Source organism: Haliotis cracherodii, unplaced genomic scaffold (assembly GCF_022045235.1).
Source record: "Haliotis cracherodii isolate W230 unplaced genomic scaffold, xgHalCrac1.p SCAF_18, whole genome shotgun sequence".
Taxonomy (NCBI): Eukaryota; Metazoa; Mollusca; class Gastropoda; order Lepetellida; family Haliotidae; genus Haliotis; species Haliotis cracherodii.
In genome coordinates, this window is record NW_027266273.1 from 7,289,032 (window position 1) to 7,310,929 (window position 21,898).

The following is a 21,898-nucleotide window of genomic DNA, read 5'->3' on the forward strand; positions in this document are numbered from 1 at the left end:
GTTGGAAGGACTTCTTCAGAGTCAGAATAACTGATGGTGAAGACGCAAGCTTTAGCAAGTGACTTATTGCATTATTCATGAGAGAGACAGGGAGATTATAATTCAAGTGAGTTGTCTTTACTACCCAAGATAAATTTCAGAAATGGCTTCAAATCTATCAACAAAATGTCGAGAGAGAAAAGATTCCATACCATCATGCCCTTTTATAAATTAACGATGGGTATTCTTCAGAACCCTTGAACATGTTGAAAGTCATGATGAAATCCAATTTATTCCTGAAGATGATTCTCACTTGGGTAATAAAAGTCTGAGTGTACAAGCCTAGATGTATCATTCACACAGGTTAGTTACTGCAGGGGAGCAAGCCTTGGTTTAGTAACAATGTCATGATCAGTGTTGCAGTTTTGTCAACATCTCCCCATAGGTTTCAACCATGCTTTACAATGAAAGAGTTGGAAAGAGATGACATATCCCCAAGCTGTAAAATATTGTGAAGAACTACGCTACATTCTTCTCAAAATTACACCAATAAATATCAACCTCACTTCTTAGCTGTTTTCCAGTACATGCATGTTATACAGATTTTACATGAAAAATTATCCCCATCATCACAATCATCCCACTTGATCATTTGAAACACCCATATATATGAAAACAGGTTCAAATTAAATACTTCAGGTATCTTCCAGTATTTAATCCTCTAAATTTAATGAATAGGGTTACATGAACAACTGACTACTAGAGCCATTACATTTACTCCAATGGATGAAAAAGAGTATTCAAATGTGTATTAGCTTCTCAATCAGCAGTGAATTTAGACTGATGACCTCATCAGTAACAGTGGCTGGATGCTCATTAAATATATACATACATGTATCCTCCTAGTTTTCACCAACATTCACACAGTCATCAGTTCCCCAACATAACCAAGAGATTGACTACTGTATAAACTCAACTTGCTCATCGTTCAGTAACTTGTCAGTGTGTTAATACTTATCAAGCCAAGCATAACTACCTTCGTCAAAGCTTTCCTCACAAGGGAATGTACGTCTGTACCTTGACTCTGAAACGTTAGGTATGGCTTCACACTAACAGGTGGAAATAAGAGAATTCTGCTTTACCATGTGTATTGTAACAAACCATTCTTACAGTCCTCGGATGGGCGTTGACTCGGGAATGGTTCAGATAGAAAATTAATCCGACTAAGCAGAAATGAAAATGTTTTGCTGGAAAAATAAAATTGAGCAGAACCTAGGCTAAGGCTGAAAAAATGACACGACAACTGAAAAAAGCAATTGATGAAATAAGCAATGACAAACAGCATACAACACAGGTGCAACAACACAGCAACATTCAAACAACACAAAGCCTTTCTTCAAAGTTATATCACAGTCATCACATAAGGCCAAACTTTTTAATTTCTTGGTATACAAACGTTTGGGGTGTGTGTGAAAATTTAAGCTGTGTTAGTGGGGGGAAAAAAATGTTGGTTTTTTTGGTTCTTTATAAAGTTTCTGAATATGTTGCCATATTTACAGTGTTAGTTCAGTCCGGAATTTAAACTATTTACAAATCTTCTTACAGTCTCATACATTGTGTGTTTGCATTTTTTTGTGCAGTGAAAACTTAAGTTTGCTAGGGACGGAATGAAATAAATTAGTGTCTTACTGTTTCCCCATCTCAAATTTTGTTAGTCAGCAGAACCAAATAATTTTGACTAATGTGCCCCTGCACACATTGCAAACAATATTTACGGTATTAAGTTAAATGGGTTACAAATTAGACACAAATACTCTAAGATTCCAATATGTCAGGGTTTCTGTAGTCATTTCAAAAAGATTTCGGCAGTGTCATGTCAGAATGAACAGAATGCCCATTAAACTGTTATCCAACATCACACAACAATTTCACATCAAGTTTATGGATATAAACATTTTGGGGCTCTACAGTGTCAAATCAGGAGATATATTTCAAATAAGTGCTTCTCAATTTCAAACCACTGAACAATACAGCTGAGTCGAACCCTACCAGCAATCAAGTGACCAAAAAGAAATGTTGCAGTATCTAAGAATCATGTGTTGTATCTGAAGCAGTATCTAATCTGTTTGATGTGTTTCAATATTGTCACCATGGCAACTGATGATGGGAGTCTGTGAGAGGCCCTACCTTGCAGTATCTCACCAGACCATACTCCCCCTTCTGCCAGAAGTAGGTGAAGTGACCGAAGCCAGTGAGGAAGAGGTAGGACGACACCAACACCCGGATGTGCATGTACACGGGCAGCACCTGCAAGAAAACACACAAGGTTGCAGCTTTCAAGCTCACATAATGAGCAAATCACGTGATAACACTTCCAGTATCGGCAAAACCTGCCATCTACCGTGTATGTAGAAAGTCATGCAGCTGTAGTAACCTCTCTTCAATCATCCAGATATCCTGTCTCCATTCTATAACTCCAATGCTGTAATATACCCTGCACCTGGAGCCTGGCTCCGGTTAAATGACACGACAAATAGGAAACGGCTATCCCCCCAACATGACAAATAGCTATATAGCTTCCTTGGCCTCGTTCCACAAAGCGATCATAGTGCTACGATCATCGTAAGCCTATGTTAAAGTATGGGAGTTACGATCATCTTAGCTCTAATATCTCTTAGTGGAACCGGGCCCTGTATGGTAGATTAAGGGACACAACTCTCTGCAGCAAATTGCTGCACCCTACACAACTGGGCCAGAGAGCCCCCTCATGGGTAAGAAAACATACAGCAACAGTCAAATTTCCTACAACTTTGAAACACATGAAGCAACTCTTCTTCAAATGGGGCAACTTGCTGTCTCACCTTGCTGGCTCCTGTCAGATGGTAGATGAGGAACGCCAGCTGCATCCAGCCTTTCCATTCATCGGTTTGGTCTCGGTGAAGGACAGCGGTCTGAGGGCAAGAAACGTAACTTCTACACTTCCTTCTGGTACAGGGTATTTTCACATGACAGCAGGGCTTACACTGTTCCAGCCAGGGATGAAAATTTTCTTTTTTAAATAGCACTGAAAGTAATCAGCTGGCGATCTGGGGAACTATATCATTTATATGTATATTCTGATGGCATCACAAAAGCGACCATTGGCGTAGCGAAATCTGTGGAATTACGTGGATCCACAGAAAATTCTCATCCTGAATATGTCCTATGCTTAGCAAACTGAAACCCATTTTCTACTCTCTGGCATCAGAATAGGGGCTAAAACACATACTGGACTACTACATTACGTGAATCAGTTGGTTTAATGTGTCTTGGAGCTAGATGAATCCCAAAGTGTAGCAGGTATTGAACAGATACAATTTTGGTACTGACAAACCAGGAAGCTGCATTAAAGTGATTGAATACAGTCAGTCTGATCACCACAGTCCTGTAGGCTTTTAAAAACTCGTTACCTTGTCCGTCTTCTCAGTAAAGAAGAAGCCGAGGATCATGACGTAGGCGAACGGGAGGAAGAAGTTGACATGAGTGTAGTACTTGTTTTCTTTCATGAAAAAATTGGTCCTGGAAGTGAAATCATACAATTACTAGTAATAAGTAAATGATGTCACTATCATCATCTTCACAATAAAGAAAATTGACAAGGTTCTAGTTTTAACTATGACAACTACCTCTACTTTATACTTGATAGGAAAAGACCAGGGGCGGCGTTCTTAGCACGGGCAAGTCACACAAAGTCAGACAATGCCACAGCCCAGTATTCATTTCAATCGGATTTTAACTCCCAATACTGGGGACCTGTTTTCTCCAAAATCTGATGGGGTCTTCCCATTCCAGGACAATTAACGTAATATATCATTCAATCAACCTTAACAAATCTATCGCTAGGATTGCAATTCTACATTATGGGAGTTACGATTGTCTTTGCAGTGTTCCCACTGGCTTTTGAAAGTGACAGGCCTGGTGCCTAATAATTACCAGTCCCCCCAGTTTTTGTCAGTCCCAACTTTCAACAAATAAAAAAACCGCATGAAAATGACCTGGTTTAAATTCTTTTAACATCATGTTCGATTGCATGGACGTCATCTCTGAAGTAACTTAGTTAGATCTACACATCATTCCTACAAAGGTCAGTCACAATTTTCTCCTTCGTTTGAATACTTTGAGATTAAGTCACTACAAATACATATTTAACCTCAAAGCAACGCGAAATGTTGTTTCTTTGCACTGAACCTAAACAACGGGAAAACCTGATTGTAACAGACAAGCTGACTTCGCTCGAAAAACCATATCGCCAAGGTTTTATTCAACAACAAAGATTTATAAGGTACTTTAAGCCAGTCCACAGGGACTGGCAGTCACATGAATTACCGGTCCACGCCTAATTTTACAAGTACAAAACTGGCAATTACCATTAAACTGTAACACTGCTTTGCACTAAGATCACTTTGTGGAAGATGGACCAGTTCACATTCTGTTATCGACGTTCCTCATCAGGATACGATAATGCATAATCAACCAGGTCAAACCTAGTTACCAACATGGATATCACAAACTACAAAGGACCTGAGTTTGTCATAAAGGTTTTCTCTGAAACGTCTGCTATCTTGAATAATACAAGACAATAATTGCAGCATTGACCTTCATGTTATGTTTATTTTACAGACAAGATTAGGGCAATTAGAGATAAAGATTATCATATAGCAAGTTTAACAAGGCTGAATCCCCATCGCTGATTGAGTTTAGCCATGGAGTGGGATTTCTCTACAAGTTACATATAATTGGTATTTGGGCTTGTCATGATTAAACATCAGTTCGTTGTATCGGCTAATTCGCTGTGAGAGTTTGTTATGTACGTGTATCTAATATAATAATATATAGGAGACAAAAAGAGGATTTTTTAACAGTTTTTTTGTATCCATTTCTTCACTCTTTCCATGATTATTCTATCTATGTCCTAGTGTATATTGTGGCTCCACGTGGAACCTGTTCTGCCCTGCAATCCAGTGCCTCCTACATTACCTGTCACAGAGGTAGAAGTATGCCATGATAAGGCCCAGCTTGGCTAGCGATACCATGACTTCATAACAACCTTCGTGAGATTCTTGCAGACCATTCTGTCCATTTCGCTGTCCATTTTCTGCAAGAAAGGGGTCAATGTGAAATAGATTTAGAACACACAATGCCATGTTTTTTATCGTTTCCTGTTCAATGCCACTCAGCAATATTCCAGCTATACATATTTGGCGAAACACAGGAGCATGGGTTCACGGTATGGTGATGCCAAACCAAGAGACATAATCCAGGAAAATCAGGGATTCAAAGCCACGATCAGGAATCTACTACACCAAATCAGAATCAGTCGTTCGACCAGCAGCTTTCGTAGGAAAGATTAAATGTAGATTGAGAAATCTCGCAGCTTTGATTTGATGATTTTGTGTAAGATTTTTAGGTCTTTTAAATGTACATCCATCTGGAATTTAAAACTGACCATGTTTTTCAATCTAGTGCTGTCCTTTTCAACATAATAACCTTTCCTGAATGTGACAAGTATTTTCAAGCAAGTGCAGAACTGGGAGTGGTGTGTTTAGCTTCCTGTACTGGCTAATATAACCATTTCATTTGTTTTTATTGCTGCTGTGCACACATGTACATGTAATAGCTGTTGAATGACAAGCTATTTAAAAATAACATAACTTACCATGTAGTCTATGTGAAATGTGAAAATATTTGGTTTCACCTCATAGGTTTCTGTTACACCAAAGGGACACAACTCTGCACAGCAAATTGCAAAACCTTATACCCATGGCCCTATAAATCAAGATTTAATCTTTACAAGCCCTAGGCTAAAGAAATAATTGCGAAGTCATCAGATTCACATCTTCATTCTCATACAGTAAGTAAGGCTGTAACCATGGTAAACTAATTACAAATTGTTCCCAAGCAATTTTAGAAAAGTTGTGAGTGTATTTTGCCATCTCAGTTGCAGAATGACTGAAGTTATGAAATAGAAAGAAAATACCTCCATGCTGACTATTTACCTATATGGGTGGTACCAATTGCAAGAATGTTATTGTTCTGGCCTAAACAAAACATTCTCTTCTGTGAAATGAATCACTGAATTGTGTCTGAACACAAAATGTCATGGCCACCACTGGACACCGCATGATCCGCAAGTGTCCGAGCAGCCGTGAGTGGAAGGTTCAAATCTATCTATGATGGTCTAAAACCACATTTTCATTACTTGGGAAAAGTGGGGAATGCCATCAATACATACTACTCGCATCATAAGTTACCATATATTTAACATGTTGTTGGAGCTGTTATTCAACTTATGAATAATTCCTGATATGAAGAGGATGTTTGAATCTGCAAATCCACAGCAACTCTGCCACATGACCCCATGTCGAGTCACCATGAGTGAAGAAAAACATTTTCTCTATGATTGGCCTAAAACCCGATTCAATCCCTTTGAAGCTACGGAGAACGCCATCAATCATTCTACTCAAAATAAATACCTAAAATCTAAAGGAGCATGGATACTGTTATATATAACCCATACATGGTTAAGGTATTTGTTTGAATCCGCAAATCCACAGTAACTCTGCCACATGACCCCATGTGCAGTCACCATGAGTGAAGAAAACATTTTCTCTATGATTGGCCTAAAACCACAGATTCAATCTCTCTGAAGCCATGGAGAACGCCATCAATTATTCTACTCAAAATAATCCAACATCTAAAGGATACTGTAGTGTAATCATGGTTAAATCACTTGTTTGAATCCCCAAATCTACAGCAACTCTGCCAGATGACCCCACGTACAGTCACCATGAGTGAAGAAAACATTTTCTCTATGATTGGCCTTAAACCAGATTCAATCCCTTTGAAGCTACGGAGAACGCCATCAAACATTCTACTCAAAATAGATACCTAAAATCTAAAGGAGCATGGATACTGTTATATATAACCCATACATGGTTAAGGTATTTGTTTGAATCCGCAAATCCACAGTAACTCTGCCACATGACCCCATGTGCAGTCACCATGAGTGAAGAAAACATTTTCTCTATGATTGGCCTAAAACCACAGATTCAATCTCTCTGAAGCCATGGAGAACGCCATCAATTATGATACTCAAAATAATCCAACATCTAAAGGATACTGTAGTGTAATCATGGTTAAATCATTTGTTTGAATCCGCAAATCCACAGCAACTCTGCCACATGATCCCATGTGCAGTTACCATGAGTGAAGAAAACATTTTCTCTATGATTGGCCTAAAACCAGATTCAATCCCTTTGAAGCTACGGAGAACACCATTAAACATTCTACTTGAAATAAATACCTAAAATCTGAAGAAAAGCATGGATATTGTTATATATAACCCATTCAAAGTTAAATCATTTGTTTGAATCCGCAAATCCACAGTAACTCTGCCACATGACCCCATGTACAGTCACCATGAGTGAAGAAAACATTTTCTCTATGATTGGCCTAAAACCACAGATTCAATCCCTTTGAAGCTATGGAGAACGCCATCAATTATTCTACTCAAAATAGATACCTAAAATCTGAAGCAGAGCATGGATACTGTTATATATAACCCATTCAAAGTTAAATCATTTGTTTGAATCCGCAAATCCACAGTAACTCCGCCACTTAACCCCCATGTACAGTCACAATGAGTGAAGAAAACATTTTCTCCATGATTGTCCTAAAACCACAGATTCAATCTCTTCAATCTCATTAAAATCAGATCATAGTTCCCGCTGCTGCTAAACAAAGATCTGAGGACATCCCATTAGGGGTCACGTCAGAACGACCTTTGATCCGACCAATCACAGCGTTGCTTTCCAGATCATGAAAGTGACAGTGGGAATGTGATTTCTAATCATGCATCCTCGAAAACCTTTTACACGAAGTATTCCAAACGATAGTTATGGGCTTAACGACTGAATTCATACAATCTAGACCATCTATCAGCCATTCCAGAATGCTCTTTTGTTCAGGTTTCAGATTCTTATTCGGGAATTTGTCAAAATTGGCGTAGTCGCCAATTTGAAAATAGTGTCATAAAGCACAAGTAAGCTGCCTTCTGATTGGCTAATGTTGACTTCTTGTCAGTCATTCCATTAGTCGATCAAAGTTTACGCAAGGTCAGTCTGACATGACCCGTAATGGGATGTCCTCAGATCTTTGTTTAGCGGTAGCAAGAACTAAGATTTGATTTAAATGAGATTGCAATCTCTTTGAAGCTACAGAGAACGCCATCAATTATGATACTCAAATTATCCAACATCTAACGGATACTGTAATTATGGTTAAATAATTTGTTTGAATCCGCAAATCCACAGTAACTCTGCCACATGATCCCATGTGCAGTCACCATGAGTGAAGAAAACATTTTCTCTATGATTGGCCTAAAACCACAGATTCAATCCTTTTGAAGCTACGGAGAACGCCATCAAACATTCTACTCAAAATAAATACCTAAAATCTGAAGAAAAGCATGGATATTGTTATATATAACCCATTCAAAGTTAAATCATTTGTTTGAATCTGCAAATCCACAGTAATTCTGCCACTTAACCCCATGTGCAGTGTAAGGTCTTCGGGCCCACATAACATACAACAGAGAGCTACGAACACAAGACGTTTACTTGACAAGGACAATAACGAGACTGGTTACAATCGAAATCGGATCACGCGTCATAGTCTATGATTCAACGTGCAGCCACACACTACTGTTGGGGACCGTTGCATTCGGGCGAAGCTGTCCAGTACCGGGAACAACCTCACAACAGTCACCATGAGTGAAGAAAACATTTTCTCCATGATTGGCCTAAAACCACAGATTCAATCTCTTCAATCTCATTAAAATCAGATCATAGTTCTCGCTGCTGCTAAACAAAGATCTGAGGACATCCCATTAGGGGTCACGTCAGAACGACCTTTCATCTGACCAATCACAGCGTTGCTTTCGAGATGATGAACATGAAAGTGACAGTCGGAATGTGATTTCTACTCATGCATCCTCGAAAACCTTTTACACGAAGTATTCCAAACGATAGTTATGGGCTTAACAACTGAATTCATACAATCTAGACCATCTATCAGCCATTCCAGAATGCTCTCTTGTTCAGGTTTCATATTTTTATTCGAGAATTTGTCAAAATTGGCGTAGTCGCCAATTTGTAAATAGTGCCGTAAAGCACAAGTAAGCTGCCTTCTGATTGGCTAATGTTGACTTCTTGTCAGTCATTCCATTGGTCGATCAAAGTTTACGCAAGGTCAGTCTGTCATGACCCGTAATGGGATGTCCTCAGATCTTTGTTTAGCGGTAGCAAGAACTAAGATTTGATTTAAATGAGATTGCAATCTCTTTGAAGCTACAGAGAACGCCATCAATTATGATACTCAAATTATCCAAAATCTAAAGGATACTGTAATTATGGTTAAATAATTTGTTTGAATCTGCAAATCTAACTCTGCCACATGACCCCATGTGCAGTCACCATGAGTGAAGAAAACATTTTCTCAATGGATGGCCTAAAACCACAGATTCAATCCCTTTGAAGCTATGGAGAACGCCATCAAACATTCTACTCAAAATAATTACCTAAAATCTAAAGCAAAGCATGGATATTGTTATATATAACCCATTCAAAGTTAAATCATTTGTTTGAATCCGCAAATCCACAGTAACTCTGCCACATGACCCCATGTGCAGTCACCATGAGTGAAGAAAACATTTTCTCTATGATTGGCCTAAAACCACAGATTCAATCCCTTTGAAGCTACAGAGAACGCCATCAAACATTCTACTCGAAATAATGACCTAAAATCTAAAGCAAAGCATGAATATTGTTATATATAACCCATTCAAAGTTAAATCATTTGTTTGAATCCGCAAATCCACAGTAACTCTGCCACATGACCCCATGTGCAGTCACCATGAGTGAAGAAAACATTTTCTCTATGATTGGCCTAAAACCACAGATTCAATCCCTTTGAAGCTACGGAGAACGCCATCAAACATTCTACTCAAAATAAATACCTAAAATCTATAGCAAAGCATGAATATTGATATATATAACCCATTCAAAGTTAAATCATTTGTTTGAATCCGCAAATCCACAGTAACTCTGCCACATGACCCCATGTGCAGTCACCATGAGTGAAGAAAACATTTTCTCTATGATTGGCCTAAAACCACAGCTTCAATCTCTCTGAAGCCATGGAGAACGCCATCAATTGTGCTACTCAAAATAAACAACCAAAGTCTAAACATGCTAAACCAAAACATGGAAATCTGATATTGATGGAAAAAGGCATCAATTACACCACCAACAAAAAATAGGGGAACTAATCATTTCAATCATCATCAGCGCTAGAAATTATCACTAGTCCAATAGTCCTTGCCCAACTGCCCAATAGTCCTTGCCCAATTGCCCAACTGCCCAATAGTCCTTGCCCAACTGCCCAATAGTCCTTGCCCAACTGCCCAATAGACCTTGCCCAACTGCCCAATAGTCCTTGCCAAACTGCCCAATAGTTCTTGCCAAACTGCCCAATAGTCCTTGCCAAACTGCCCAATAGTCCTTGCCAAACTGCCCAACAGTCCTTGCAAAACTGCCCAATAGTCTTTTCCAAACTGCCCAATAGTCCTTGCCAAACTGCCCAATAGTCCTTTCCAAACTGCCCAACAGAGTGAGTGAGTTGGGTTTAACGCCGCATTTAACAGTATTCCAGTTAATGTGGGAGGAAAGCCCAAAGTGATGCAGGTCTCAGAGGTTTACCACTTTGGTGAAACCCATGAGCACGGGTATGGGGCTGACAAACCTAGAAACATAATTGGGGCGAACTGGGATTCGAACCCACAATCACAATTCTGGCGTGTCCAAGAGATGCAACTCTGCACAGAAAATCGCAGCACCATCGACGACTGGGCCACCCGTGCCCCCTATAAGAGGGCTACAACTGATGGTTTCTATCACTGATCATCGTTGCGGTGCACATCTATAATACCGTGGTGTTGCACCTGAAAGCTACTTGTAATCACAATGAAATTTCACTTCATGCACACAAAAGCCAAAGTATCAGCACCTGTAGAGGAACTCACAATCACTTACGCAATTGACCTGAGCACACGCTTAAAATGCCTAAATTTAATTGCGATAATGCCATCAAGGTTTCGGGATGTATCACCCAACAAGGACGACACACCATTACATGACCGAAATTATTTTTACCGCCATTTGTCGTCATAACACCATCACTATCATGTTTCCTTATTTTTTGTTGGTGGTATATCATGACAATACCGAATCCACTCATCCCAATATGAAGCAAGGTATAAACAATGTATTCCCCAAATCATAAAAAAACCAATTGTTTACTGCAGGGTAATGTACAAATTTTAAATAACTCATGCGCAGTTGATCTTCGTTGGTCAGTCTTTGCAATCATTAGATGTTGTATTGAGCTGAAAACATAGATAAGGTTGAAATCACCACATCTTGGGAAGAGGAATTCCAGGTATCGGGACACTGTTGACTTAAATTAACACTAACCAGTCACTGACGAGTACTGTAATTTGGATACCGATGAAAAATATGTATCACAATCAAATTGACATGACAAATGTTTTTGTCATTAATTTTACTTTCCATTAAAGCACTGACTTCAGTAGTTGTGCTTGGATTTATAGTGTGTACAACCGTTTTTACTTTTTGGCTGCTTAACCCAAACACATTTTTATGTCAATTCTCAAGAATAAACAGTAACAACTTCAGAGCCTGCATATCTAATCCTTAACACAAGCCCCATCCACTCCATTATCAGCCACTCAGAAAACAGTAGTCTGTTTGGGAAGGTTTCTAAAATAGATTTGTTTGTTTGTTAATTAATGCCACACTTAGTAATATTCCAGCTACATGACACCTGTCTGTAAATAATCCAGTCTTGGACAGATAATCCAGTGATTGACATCATGAGCATCGATCTACTCCATCGGGATACAATGACATACTTCAACCAAGTCAGCAAGCCTCACCACCTGATCCCATTATTTGCCTCTTACGACAAGCATGGGTTGCTGAAGACCTATTCTCTACCCGGATCTTAATGGGTGTTGTTTTTAAGAACAATTGCTTCATTAGTCAATCGAATATATTTATTTTTATTATTGATATTTTTGTATTATTATTATTATTATTATTAATAATAATAATTCATTTGGTACATCATAGGATGAGAATCATCAACATGATCAATAGAGTAAATGCAAAATGTATTCCCAAAACCCGTTTCCCAAAATTCAGTGGTGTGCTTGTAGTGTTTGACCACGCAATGTCACGAGCACTACAGGAGACCGCATGACCCGCAGGTGTCATAGCAGCCGTGAGTGACGAGGTCAGGTTGATCTATGATGGTCTAAAACCACTTCTCTCAATACTTAGAAATAGTGGGGAATGCCATCAATAACACAATTCTTCAATGTGTCACCTACACGGAATCAACAGTGCTGAATCACCTACACACAGCCACCTACTCTGACCACCAAGTCCACAACAATTAGGCGTTTGTCATTGTATTCCTTGGGTTTATGGGCCAGCTCGCCCTATATTTCACAAAGGTGAAAAAAATTAAACATCATGTTTCATTCCTACAGTCATTCCCTGTCATTTTTGTTTCCACTGAATCTGTTTTTAGATGATTTACGTAAAATGTCCGCATCGGTTCTTAGGTTTATACCGACAAAAACGGAAAATAAAAGTGAAGAAAATGATTATGAATAAATAAGAGAACTATAAAAACTTAACAGACAGCTTATTTAATATTATCACAAAACACTGTAGCCACCACACAAAATCAGTCACATTGTTCTTGCCCACTCTGATTATCAGCAAAGGAGTTAACATTAAGCCACTAGAAGGGATCACCTAAATTCTTTTTCAGGTGTACGGAAACAAATGCAAAACAATAGCTTGGTTCACCTATCACATCCATGACATCACTTGAACTGTATTTATTTGACCATGTTGAAAAACCCCCGACTACAGTGTCACAGAAATAGGCACATTTCATAGGCCCAGAACGTAAATTGTATAAAAGAGGATATCTGTTTCCATGGTGATAAGGATGCTTCCTGGTTTAGGAATTGTTTGCTGTAAGAGTTTTAATGATGATGACCATGTATTTTATTTTTCAACCCTGCCAACTACACCATGTGTATGATGGACATGGGTTATGACACATGTGTTCTTATATTCCCTTTATGTCCAGAACCCATGTTATTCTGAGGTTGTAACAAAGACACAAAAGCATGGGGTTTTGTTATATGGTTGACTCCCATTATCACACTTGGCACATTATTTACCTGCTCTTGCCTTTGCCCCATTCCGCCTCAGCTGGCGTCGTCGATACAGGCACAGGGCTATGGCAGACACGATGCTGAAACAGTGACCACAGAAATAGTACCATCATTTCATAAACGCCAGCAGAAACACTACCGACTTTCTGGTATTCAAACTGATTAACAGGAAAATATTGAAAATATCAATATGTCATGGCTTGCCATGTAAGTAAGAAGTTAATGGCTTGCCATATACAACTGACAACTGATGACAAACATGATTAAAGTCAGTGCCTCAGCCTTCCTTCCTCCCTTCCTTCTTTCCTTCCTGCATTCTTTCTTTCTTTCTTTCGTTCTTTATCTAAATGATACAACATGTACAAAGTGCCACTGATTTTTCCTTCTTGTGTGAAAAAAAATTTGTGGCATTGAGTAACACCAATAGAGAAACTTGTTCTATGACACATGCCAAATACTGTTTTGTACATTTGAACTCTGTCATTGAAATTTCATCAAAATGAACCAAATTAACATTTAACAGTAGGTTATGATTGAATAAGGTTTTCCTCCCCCTTTCCCCGAAATTCCATCCATACCATGGCTGGGGACACCAAGAACGACAATTATACCCAGACTGGAAATCAAACACAGGCCTATTGTTTGACCAGCCAGCACTTAAACCACAAGACCAGGAGAGTTTTCATCACACCAAAGTGGAAGACAGTGCAATTGTTTCTGTACAAAAAGTCACTTAGGTGGGAAAGGCATAATACTGCAATTGAGACACTGCCTCAGACTGATCAACATAAAGAGATGTGTGAGTGAGTGAGTGAGTGGGTGGGTGGGTGGGGTTGAGTGAGTGAGTGAGTGAGTGAGTGAGTCAGTGAGTGAGTCAGTGAGTGAGTCAGTCAGTCAGTCAGTCAGTCAGTCAGTCAGTCAGTCAGTCAGTCAATTTCTACTTGTCCTTATGATGCCATAACTATTGGGCAGTTTGGCAAGGACTATAGGACTAGTGCCAATTTCTAACGCTGCTTTTAAAACTATTTCAGATAATCACAGCATGTGGCCTGGTTGCGGGAGACAAGCTTTTAGTGATGCACCTCTTTGGTGAAACCACCAGCAGGGGTATGGTGCTGACAAACATAGAAACATAACCAGAGGCGAATGTTGATTTAGACCCCACCCAGATCATAGGGTCCTGGCATATCAAAGGGATACAACTCTGCACCGCTAACGCCAAGAGATGTCAGTCTCCCTGGATACAGTGCCATATTACAAGGTAAGTTGTGTGAGGTAGGCTGTGTGAGGTGTTACCAGACGAGGAAGAAGGCGGCAGTGATGATCTGCAGTGTTGTGGCCTGCTCCGGCTTGTTGCAGCAGGTGCCGTCGTGGTGGTTCATGTCGTTGTTGCAGTACATGTTGAGGAGAATCTGGACATCCTGTACATAAATAAAGGCAAAATACAGCAATGTGATTCTGAGACTCAGTCAATGATTTTATTGCTTAATTTCTATTTTGACGCATTTAGATACCGATGTCTGAACAGTTTGCTTAGAAAAGTAAATATAAAAAATAAAATGTGTTTCACATATGTGGATGAAAATCTAACAATTAATTTATTGTGGCCAGAGAATAGGTCTTTCCTGATAATACCATCCAACACGTGGTCATACTTAGAAGCCATTGTGGCCATCAGGTTCCCATTTTAGTGGCACCTGTGAATGTTGCTGGTGAAGCCACCACAACTCCAGCTCGCTAGTCCGGTGCAGGCAAACCACTGGTTGAGTCCATGAGCAGCTATTAACACTGTCTGCGCACAAAGACCTCTCCAAAACCACAATAGGACATGCATGGGACAGAAGTCACTTTTCTGAACTAGATTCCCAACTTACCAGATCGAGGGCCAGCTTTGAGATGTGCAGGCCATCCTCAGACTCCTTCTTCATCCCCTGGGCAACAAGACGTGAAGACTTCCACAACTTGGCATCACTGTGCCGCCTGACAACAAACATCAGCATAACAACACCAACAACAATAATAAAAAACTCAGTAACCTACGTCACCTGACAACAACCATTAGCCTTAGTTGTGAATATCCATGGGAAAGGGAGGGCAACTCCAGAGAAAAAAACAAGTTACAACATGAACGTTTTAACTCAGTCTACACAAGTATCTCTCAGATAAGCATGCAAGTTTTAGTCTTAGTTTAATGTAACTTCGGCAGTTTCTCAGAAAACATGTCCCCATAGCAGCCACTATGCACTCGGTGAAACAAGGAAACTAAACAAGCATGCATTTGAGTCCAGTTGCTAAAATCTAAGGCAAAGCATGGATATTGTTATATATAAACCATTCGGTTAAATCATTTTTTTGAAACCGCAAATCCACAGTAACTCTGCCACATGACCCCATGTACAGTCACCATGAGTGAAGAAAACATTTTCTCTATGATTGGCCTAAAACCACAGATTCAATCCCTTTGAAGCTACGGAGAACGCCATCAAACATTCTACTCAAAATAATTACCTAAAATCTAAAGCATGGATATTGTTATATATAACCCATTCAAAGTTAAATCATTTGTTTGAATCCGCAAATCCACAGTAACTCTGCCACATGACCCCACGTACAGTCACTATGAGTGAAGAAAACATTTTCTCTATGATTGGCCTAAAACCACAGATTCAATCCCTTTGAAGCTACGGAGAACGCCATCAAACATTCTACTCAAAATAATGACCTAAAATCTAAAGCAAAGCATGGATATTGTTATATATAACCCATTCAAAGTTAAATCATTTGTTTGAATCCGCAAATCCACAGTAACTCTGCCACATGACCCCATGTACAGTCACCATGAGTGAAGAAAACATTTTCTCTATGATTGGCCTAAAACCACAGATTCAATCCCTTTGAAGCTACGGAGAACGCCATCAAACATTCTACTCAAAATAAATACCTAAAATCTATAGCAAAGCATGAATATTGATATATATAACCCATTCAAAGTTAAATCATTTGTTTGAATCCGCAAATCCACAGTAACTCTGCCACATGACCCCATGTGCAGTCACCATGAGTGAAGAAAACATTTTCTCTATGATTGGCCTAAAACCACAGATTCAATCTCTCTGAAGCCATGGAGAACGCCATCAATTATTCTACTCAAAATAATCCAAATTCTAAAGGATACTGTAATCATGGTTAAATCATTTGTTTGAATCCGCAAATCCACAGTAACTCTGCCATTTGAAGAAATGCCTGACAAATGTGCTTTGGCTCATTGACATATGCAGTCACCTTAAGTGAAGAAAACATTTCTGCTATGATTGGCCTAAAACCACAGTTTCAATCTCTGTGAAGCCATGGAGAACGCCATCAACACTTTGGAATTTTACCAGATAGCCAGTGACCACAACATGACAATTTCACTGCATCCATACATCCTTGAAAGACCATTACTTACAGCAAGTCCAAAGCAACTTTGTTGTAGTCATCAATTTGTTCATTTGTTATCATTGAACGGTTTCCATTCAGTTTCTCTTCCACAACCGGATCTGAAGAAACAAAACTCGTTAACAAACAATAACAACAAAAACAATGATTAAGTTATTAAGATTGGGACGTGTTGTTATTCAAATAACAAGTAATTTAGAATTTAATTGCGATCGAACAACTTATATTTTTACAAGTTTTTTTGTTTTTTTTTAAAAATATGCTATACAGGGATAAAGACAAATTTAATTACTTAGTTGATACAAATTTAGAAATACCGTATTCAAAGTAATAAGCGCCCCGCTCTAATAAGCGCACACTGCAATATTTCCTAAAATATTGGCTAGCGAACAATCCCAAATCCAATTGATCAATGTACACAAGACATATTTATTCGTATAAAATGTGTGTTATATGCATCCTTAATTATGGGAAAATAAATTCTGGAAAAATATATGTCGTATATAAACATTTCAGGCTGTCAGCATAAACCACGAAATCTTTCAAATATGTTGTTTTTCACCAAAAGAATATTCTAATAAGAGCCCCCTATTTCGAATTTTGAGAGCACCCTGGGTGCTTATTATGTCAAATACTGTACCCAAAGGTATGATCATTGATCAAGCTGACAAAACAGTCAGTATGATTATGAGAATATTCTAAGGGAGTATTTTTGACACAAAAACCTGCAATAATTCAGAATTATCAAGGCAGCCAGTAAATAATAGTCTGGATGAAGCAAACTAGCTGTTGACATTATCAGTAGCAATCCCTGAAGTCAAGGCACTATGACACACTCAGAGAGATCTCACATTGTCATTCTAATGATTAGTGAGAGGTACTGCGGACCCACTGGCTCCAGAACCCCACGTTGTCAACACTACTTCAACGTGCTAGGGTAGGCAATGGCAAAGTAAATTATATACCTTGCAACATCCAGAGTATTTTGGTTGTGTCTTTCAGCTTATCAAAGAGAGGAACAATTGTTGTGAGATTCACTGAAACAGAAGGAAACAAACACAGATGAGGTGAGGTGAAATGAGGTTTAACTTCGCTTTCAAGATGCTTGTAAATCATGTAAATCAGTCCGGCCTAATGCCGATTTTATAGTGCTATCCTACTGAGATGCCATGCCACAGTTTAACATGAATATCCCTCTCAGACACAGTATACTGACTGCAAGCCGACCAGTCCTTGTTTTAGCCCCTAAATGTCTAGATAACAAGAAACATCTTTTAACGTCTTTTAGTATGAAACGGCTGGAAATCGAACCCGACCTTCTGCTCTCTGGGCAGACGCTCAACCACCAGACCACAGAGACAGTCCTAAGCACAGACGACGCATGCAGAAGTGGAACCAAACTAGCCATTGCAGAAACATGTTCAAAAGAATTTATTGCAGTATATTCTAAAAACGTATGCGTCTACAAGCTCAACCTGACACTTGGCATTATTTTCAGTATAATGTAACTTGTTAACACATTGGACTATTATAAGCTGATAGTACCGCCAAACAAAGTTTTATTTCGCACTGGATTCAGACTAGACTGAAGAGGAAAGATCACTTAACTATGATAAACATAATAGCAGTCTTCAATAGAGTTCACCTGTTAGAGTGAGTGAGTTTTCTTTAATGCCGCTTTAAACATGTTAAACAGAATTCCAGTTATATCACAGCATGCCAGCTTAATGTAGGATGAACGTCTCAAGTGAAGGAGATCTCTGACATTTACAACTTTGGTGAAATTCACGAGCACAGGTATGTTGCTGAAAAATCTAGAAATTTACTTGGGGCGAACAGGGATTCAAACCCCCAATAATTGGCGTCTTGAGTGCACAAGGGACGCAACTCTGCCTAGGTAATCACATCTCCTAAGACGACTGGTCTACCCATGTCCCCTTATCAACAGGTGTTGGGAGGAACATAGCATACCTTGATAGTTGTTCAGAGCATTCTTGCTTCCATTGTTCAGTTTTATGCACCACTGAAAAACAACAGGTGACGTAATTCATCAGAGGAGGATGCTATAGTATAATAGATGTTCAGTTGGGTCACAACTGACCTCAATCAAACAATGACTGTTGAATGTTGATTGTTGAATGTAGGACAGTTGGTGCAGTCTACATCAGGGCTCCAGATAATATTTAAAGTGAGTGAGTGAGTGAGTGAGTGAGTGAGGTTTTACGCTGCTTTTAGCAATATTCCAGCAATATCACGGCGGGGGACACCAGAAATGGGCTTCACACATTGTACCCATGGGTGTTCAACGTGAGCAAACACTTTAACCACTAGGCTACCTGACTGCCCTTTTGAGCAAATGAGCAAAAAATTAGTACTTACTCATGTTATGTTTCACATTGAGTATTGATAGCTTTCTTTGGTTATTCAATATATTTTTCCTTGTAATATATTGAAATGTATTGCAATGAAAAACTCCAGGCAATTAGGTTCTGCGGGGATATTCTGCTCAGGCATCTACAGGGTGGTGCTGTCAAACCTAGAAACATAATCGAGGCGAACCGGGATTCGAACACACAATCATAGGTTTCTGGCGTGCCCAAGGGATGCAACTCTTCACAGCGAATCGCGGCGCCTTAGGCAACTTGGCCACTCATGCCCCCGAATCTAAAGGGGAGGCATAACAACCAATGTGGTTAAAAGCCAGTATCAAGGGCAAAAAGTATAGTCTGTGTTGTAGGGGTGAAACAATACAGCAAGGCCACTACAATATCTATCATGATACATAGGTCACGATACATATCGAGAGACATATAATTTAGTCAAATCGTGTGGAAACTTCTTGACCATAAATATTTCAGAGCAAATTCTAAAGGAAAAGCTTGCTGTAGACACACGTTCGTAGTTGCTATTTGAAGAAGAGACCTTGGAACGCTAATTACACATTTGCTTGGGGATCATTAAACGAGTAGTAAGAAATCTATTTTAGCAAATCTATTTTAGCAAATCTATTTTAGCAAATCTATCGTCTTGTCTTGACACAGAAAAAAATGTATCGTATCATGCTGATACCCCAATGTATCGTTTCACCCCTACTGTGTTGACCATGTTGAACCATTTAAACATTATAGCTCATCTGAACCACAGTGGATGCGAAGCACTTGCAGGAACTCACCGTGGCACTGCCGGTTATGACCAGGTTTGGTCTGGCGCCCGGCTCACTCAGCAGGAAGTTCTTGTACATGTAAAACATGGAGAGATTCACCATTGGCTGCCACAGGAAATCCTGAAATCATAAAGAGTGAGTGAGTTTGGTTTAACACTGCAGCTGAACAGTATTCCAGTTTTATCATGGAATGACATGTTGTAGGAAAGACCAAAGTGAGGCAGGCCTCAAATGTTTACCACTTTGATAAAACCCATGACCACAGGAATAGTGCTGACAAACCTAGAAAGATAATTGGGGGTCAACCAGGATTCGAACCCACAATATTTAATTTCTGGCTTGCACTAGGAACACAACTCTGCACAGCGAATTGCGGCGCCCCAGACAACTGTGCTGCCCGTAGAAAACACAGGTTGCCGATGTTTACCAAAAACTTGTGAACAACTATGATTATGATGATGTTGGTTTCTTTATTGTTTAACGCTGCACTATTCCAGCTGTATGACGGCATTCTGTAAATAATAGAGTCTGGGACAGACAATCCAGTGACTGACATCATGAGCATCCATCTTTACGATGACATGCATCAACCAAATCAGCGAGTCTGACCACACAATCCTGTTAGTCAGCATTTGTTGCTGGAGACAAATTCTTACTTGGATCATCACACTTCAGCTACATTAAGACAATCAAGTCTGGCCCAGACAATACCCCCAACCCCTTCACTATCTTCCCGAGGCAAGAGAGTTAACAGACTTAAAAAGTCCAGTTTCCACCCTTGCCGAACTAGGCTGGAATTCCTTGGCTCGATCTTAACGCCAACAGTGGCTGTGACGAGTTATGTCCCTTCTATGCCTCTCCTATAGACCAATCAGATTCCACCACTCGTATCACTTGCATTTGCTTCAAACAAAACGGCGGCACCCAGTCAAAACAATGTGATCGATAATCAAGATCCATAACTTGTGATAAAATGAGTCTTACATTACGAAATGCATCAAATCATGTGAGCACCTTGATTAAAAAACATGCAAAGATTTAGAAAATATCTGTTGACAACGAATTAGCGCTGCATATGCTTTGCAAATCCTGCAATCGACCGAAATCTGCATGACAGTTTAAGAACAGGATTTCATTTCGGAGCGCAATTTTGATTGGACTATGAGTGAGTGAGTGAGTATGGTTTTATGCCACTTTCAGCAATATTCCAGTAATATCACGGCGAGGACACCAGAAATGGGCTTCACACATTGTACCCATGTCGGGAATCGAACCCGGGTCTTCGGCGTGACGAGCGAACGCTTTAACCACTAGGCTACCCGACCGCCCTGATTGGACTATGCATAGACTCGTTAGCCCAGCCAAAATGTAACTCCATAAAACCAGCCTAGTTCGGCAAGGGTGGAAACTGGACTTTTATAGTCAGCTAACTCCCTTGCCTCAGGAAGATGCCCCTACACACCCCGAGTAAACAAGAACTACTCACAATCCTGGCACTGATCTTCTCGTCCTGGAAGTGGATGTCCTCATGAGCCTTATGCTGCTTCACCTCCTTTGACCCAATCAGGTTGATAAACTCGAAGTAGAGTTGCCTGATTCTCGAGTCGCCTACGAATGTGATGTGGTTCCTGCCACCCCAGTAGGACACATAGTGCATGCACATCCTGGCATCACTGGAACAGACACAGTGCATTATCATGCATGATCAACAGAATCGGGAGTGTTACCACTAGGGGTGAAACAATACAGCAAGGTAACGATACGATATGTATTACGATACATGGTTCACGATTTGATACTTAACTCGATAGCCATATTATGTCACACTGTATGGAAACTTCTTGACAATATGTTTCAGGGCAGGTTCAAAAGGAAAAGCTAGCTGCAGACACACCTCTTTGCGGCTAAGTGCCAGGCAGCGTACAGTAAACTACGATTATAACGAA

The 21,898-nt window shown here is 39.7% G+C and overlaps 1 protein-coding gene across 4 annotated transcripts in view; it reads right to left on the bottom strand.

Moving 5' to 3' along the window:
- Positions 1–21,898, bottom strand: part of LOC139465732 (N-acetylneuraminate (7)9-O-acetyltransferase-like) — a 50,817-nt gene that overhangs the window by 21,759 nt on the left and 7,160 nt on the right. For 2 of the 4 annotated variants that reach the window (XM_071247560.1, XM_071247558.1), the window contains exons 3-15: positions 21,439–21,625; positions 19,962–20,072; positions 18,761–18,812; positions 17,755–17,826; positions 16,800–16,890; positions 15,226–15,331; positions 14,648–14,772; positions 13,358–13,431; positions 4,996–5,113; positions 3,429–3,537; positions 2,841–2,930; positions 2,167–2,286; positions 1,016–1,063 (exon numbers count right to left, since the gene is read on the bottom strand). In XM_071247560.1, the coding sequence (XP_071103661.1) occupies positions 1,016–1,063; positions 2,167–2,286; positions 2,841–2,930; positions 3,429–3,537; positions 4,996–5,113; positions 13,358–13,431; positions 14,648–14,772; positions 15,226–15,331; positions 16,800–16,890; positions 17,755–17,826; positions 18,761–18,812; positions 19,962–20,072; positions 21,439–21,625 (1,303 nt within the window). The remainder of the gene's footprint in view (positions 1–1,015; positions 1,064–2,166; positions 2,287–2,840; positions 2,931–3,428; positions 3,538–4,995; positions 5,114–13,357; positions 13,432–14,647; positions 14,773–15,225; positions 15,332–16,799; positions 16,891–17,754; positions 17,827–18,760; positions 18,813–19,961; positions 20,073–21,438; positions 21,626–21,898) is intronic. The other 2 variants (XM_071247562.1, XM_071247559.1) reach the window with 1 other exon arrangement.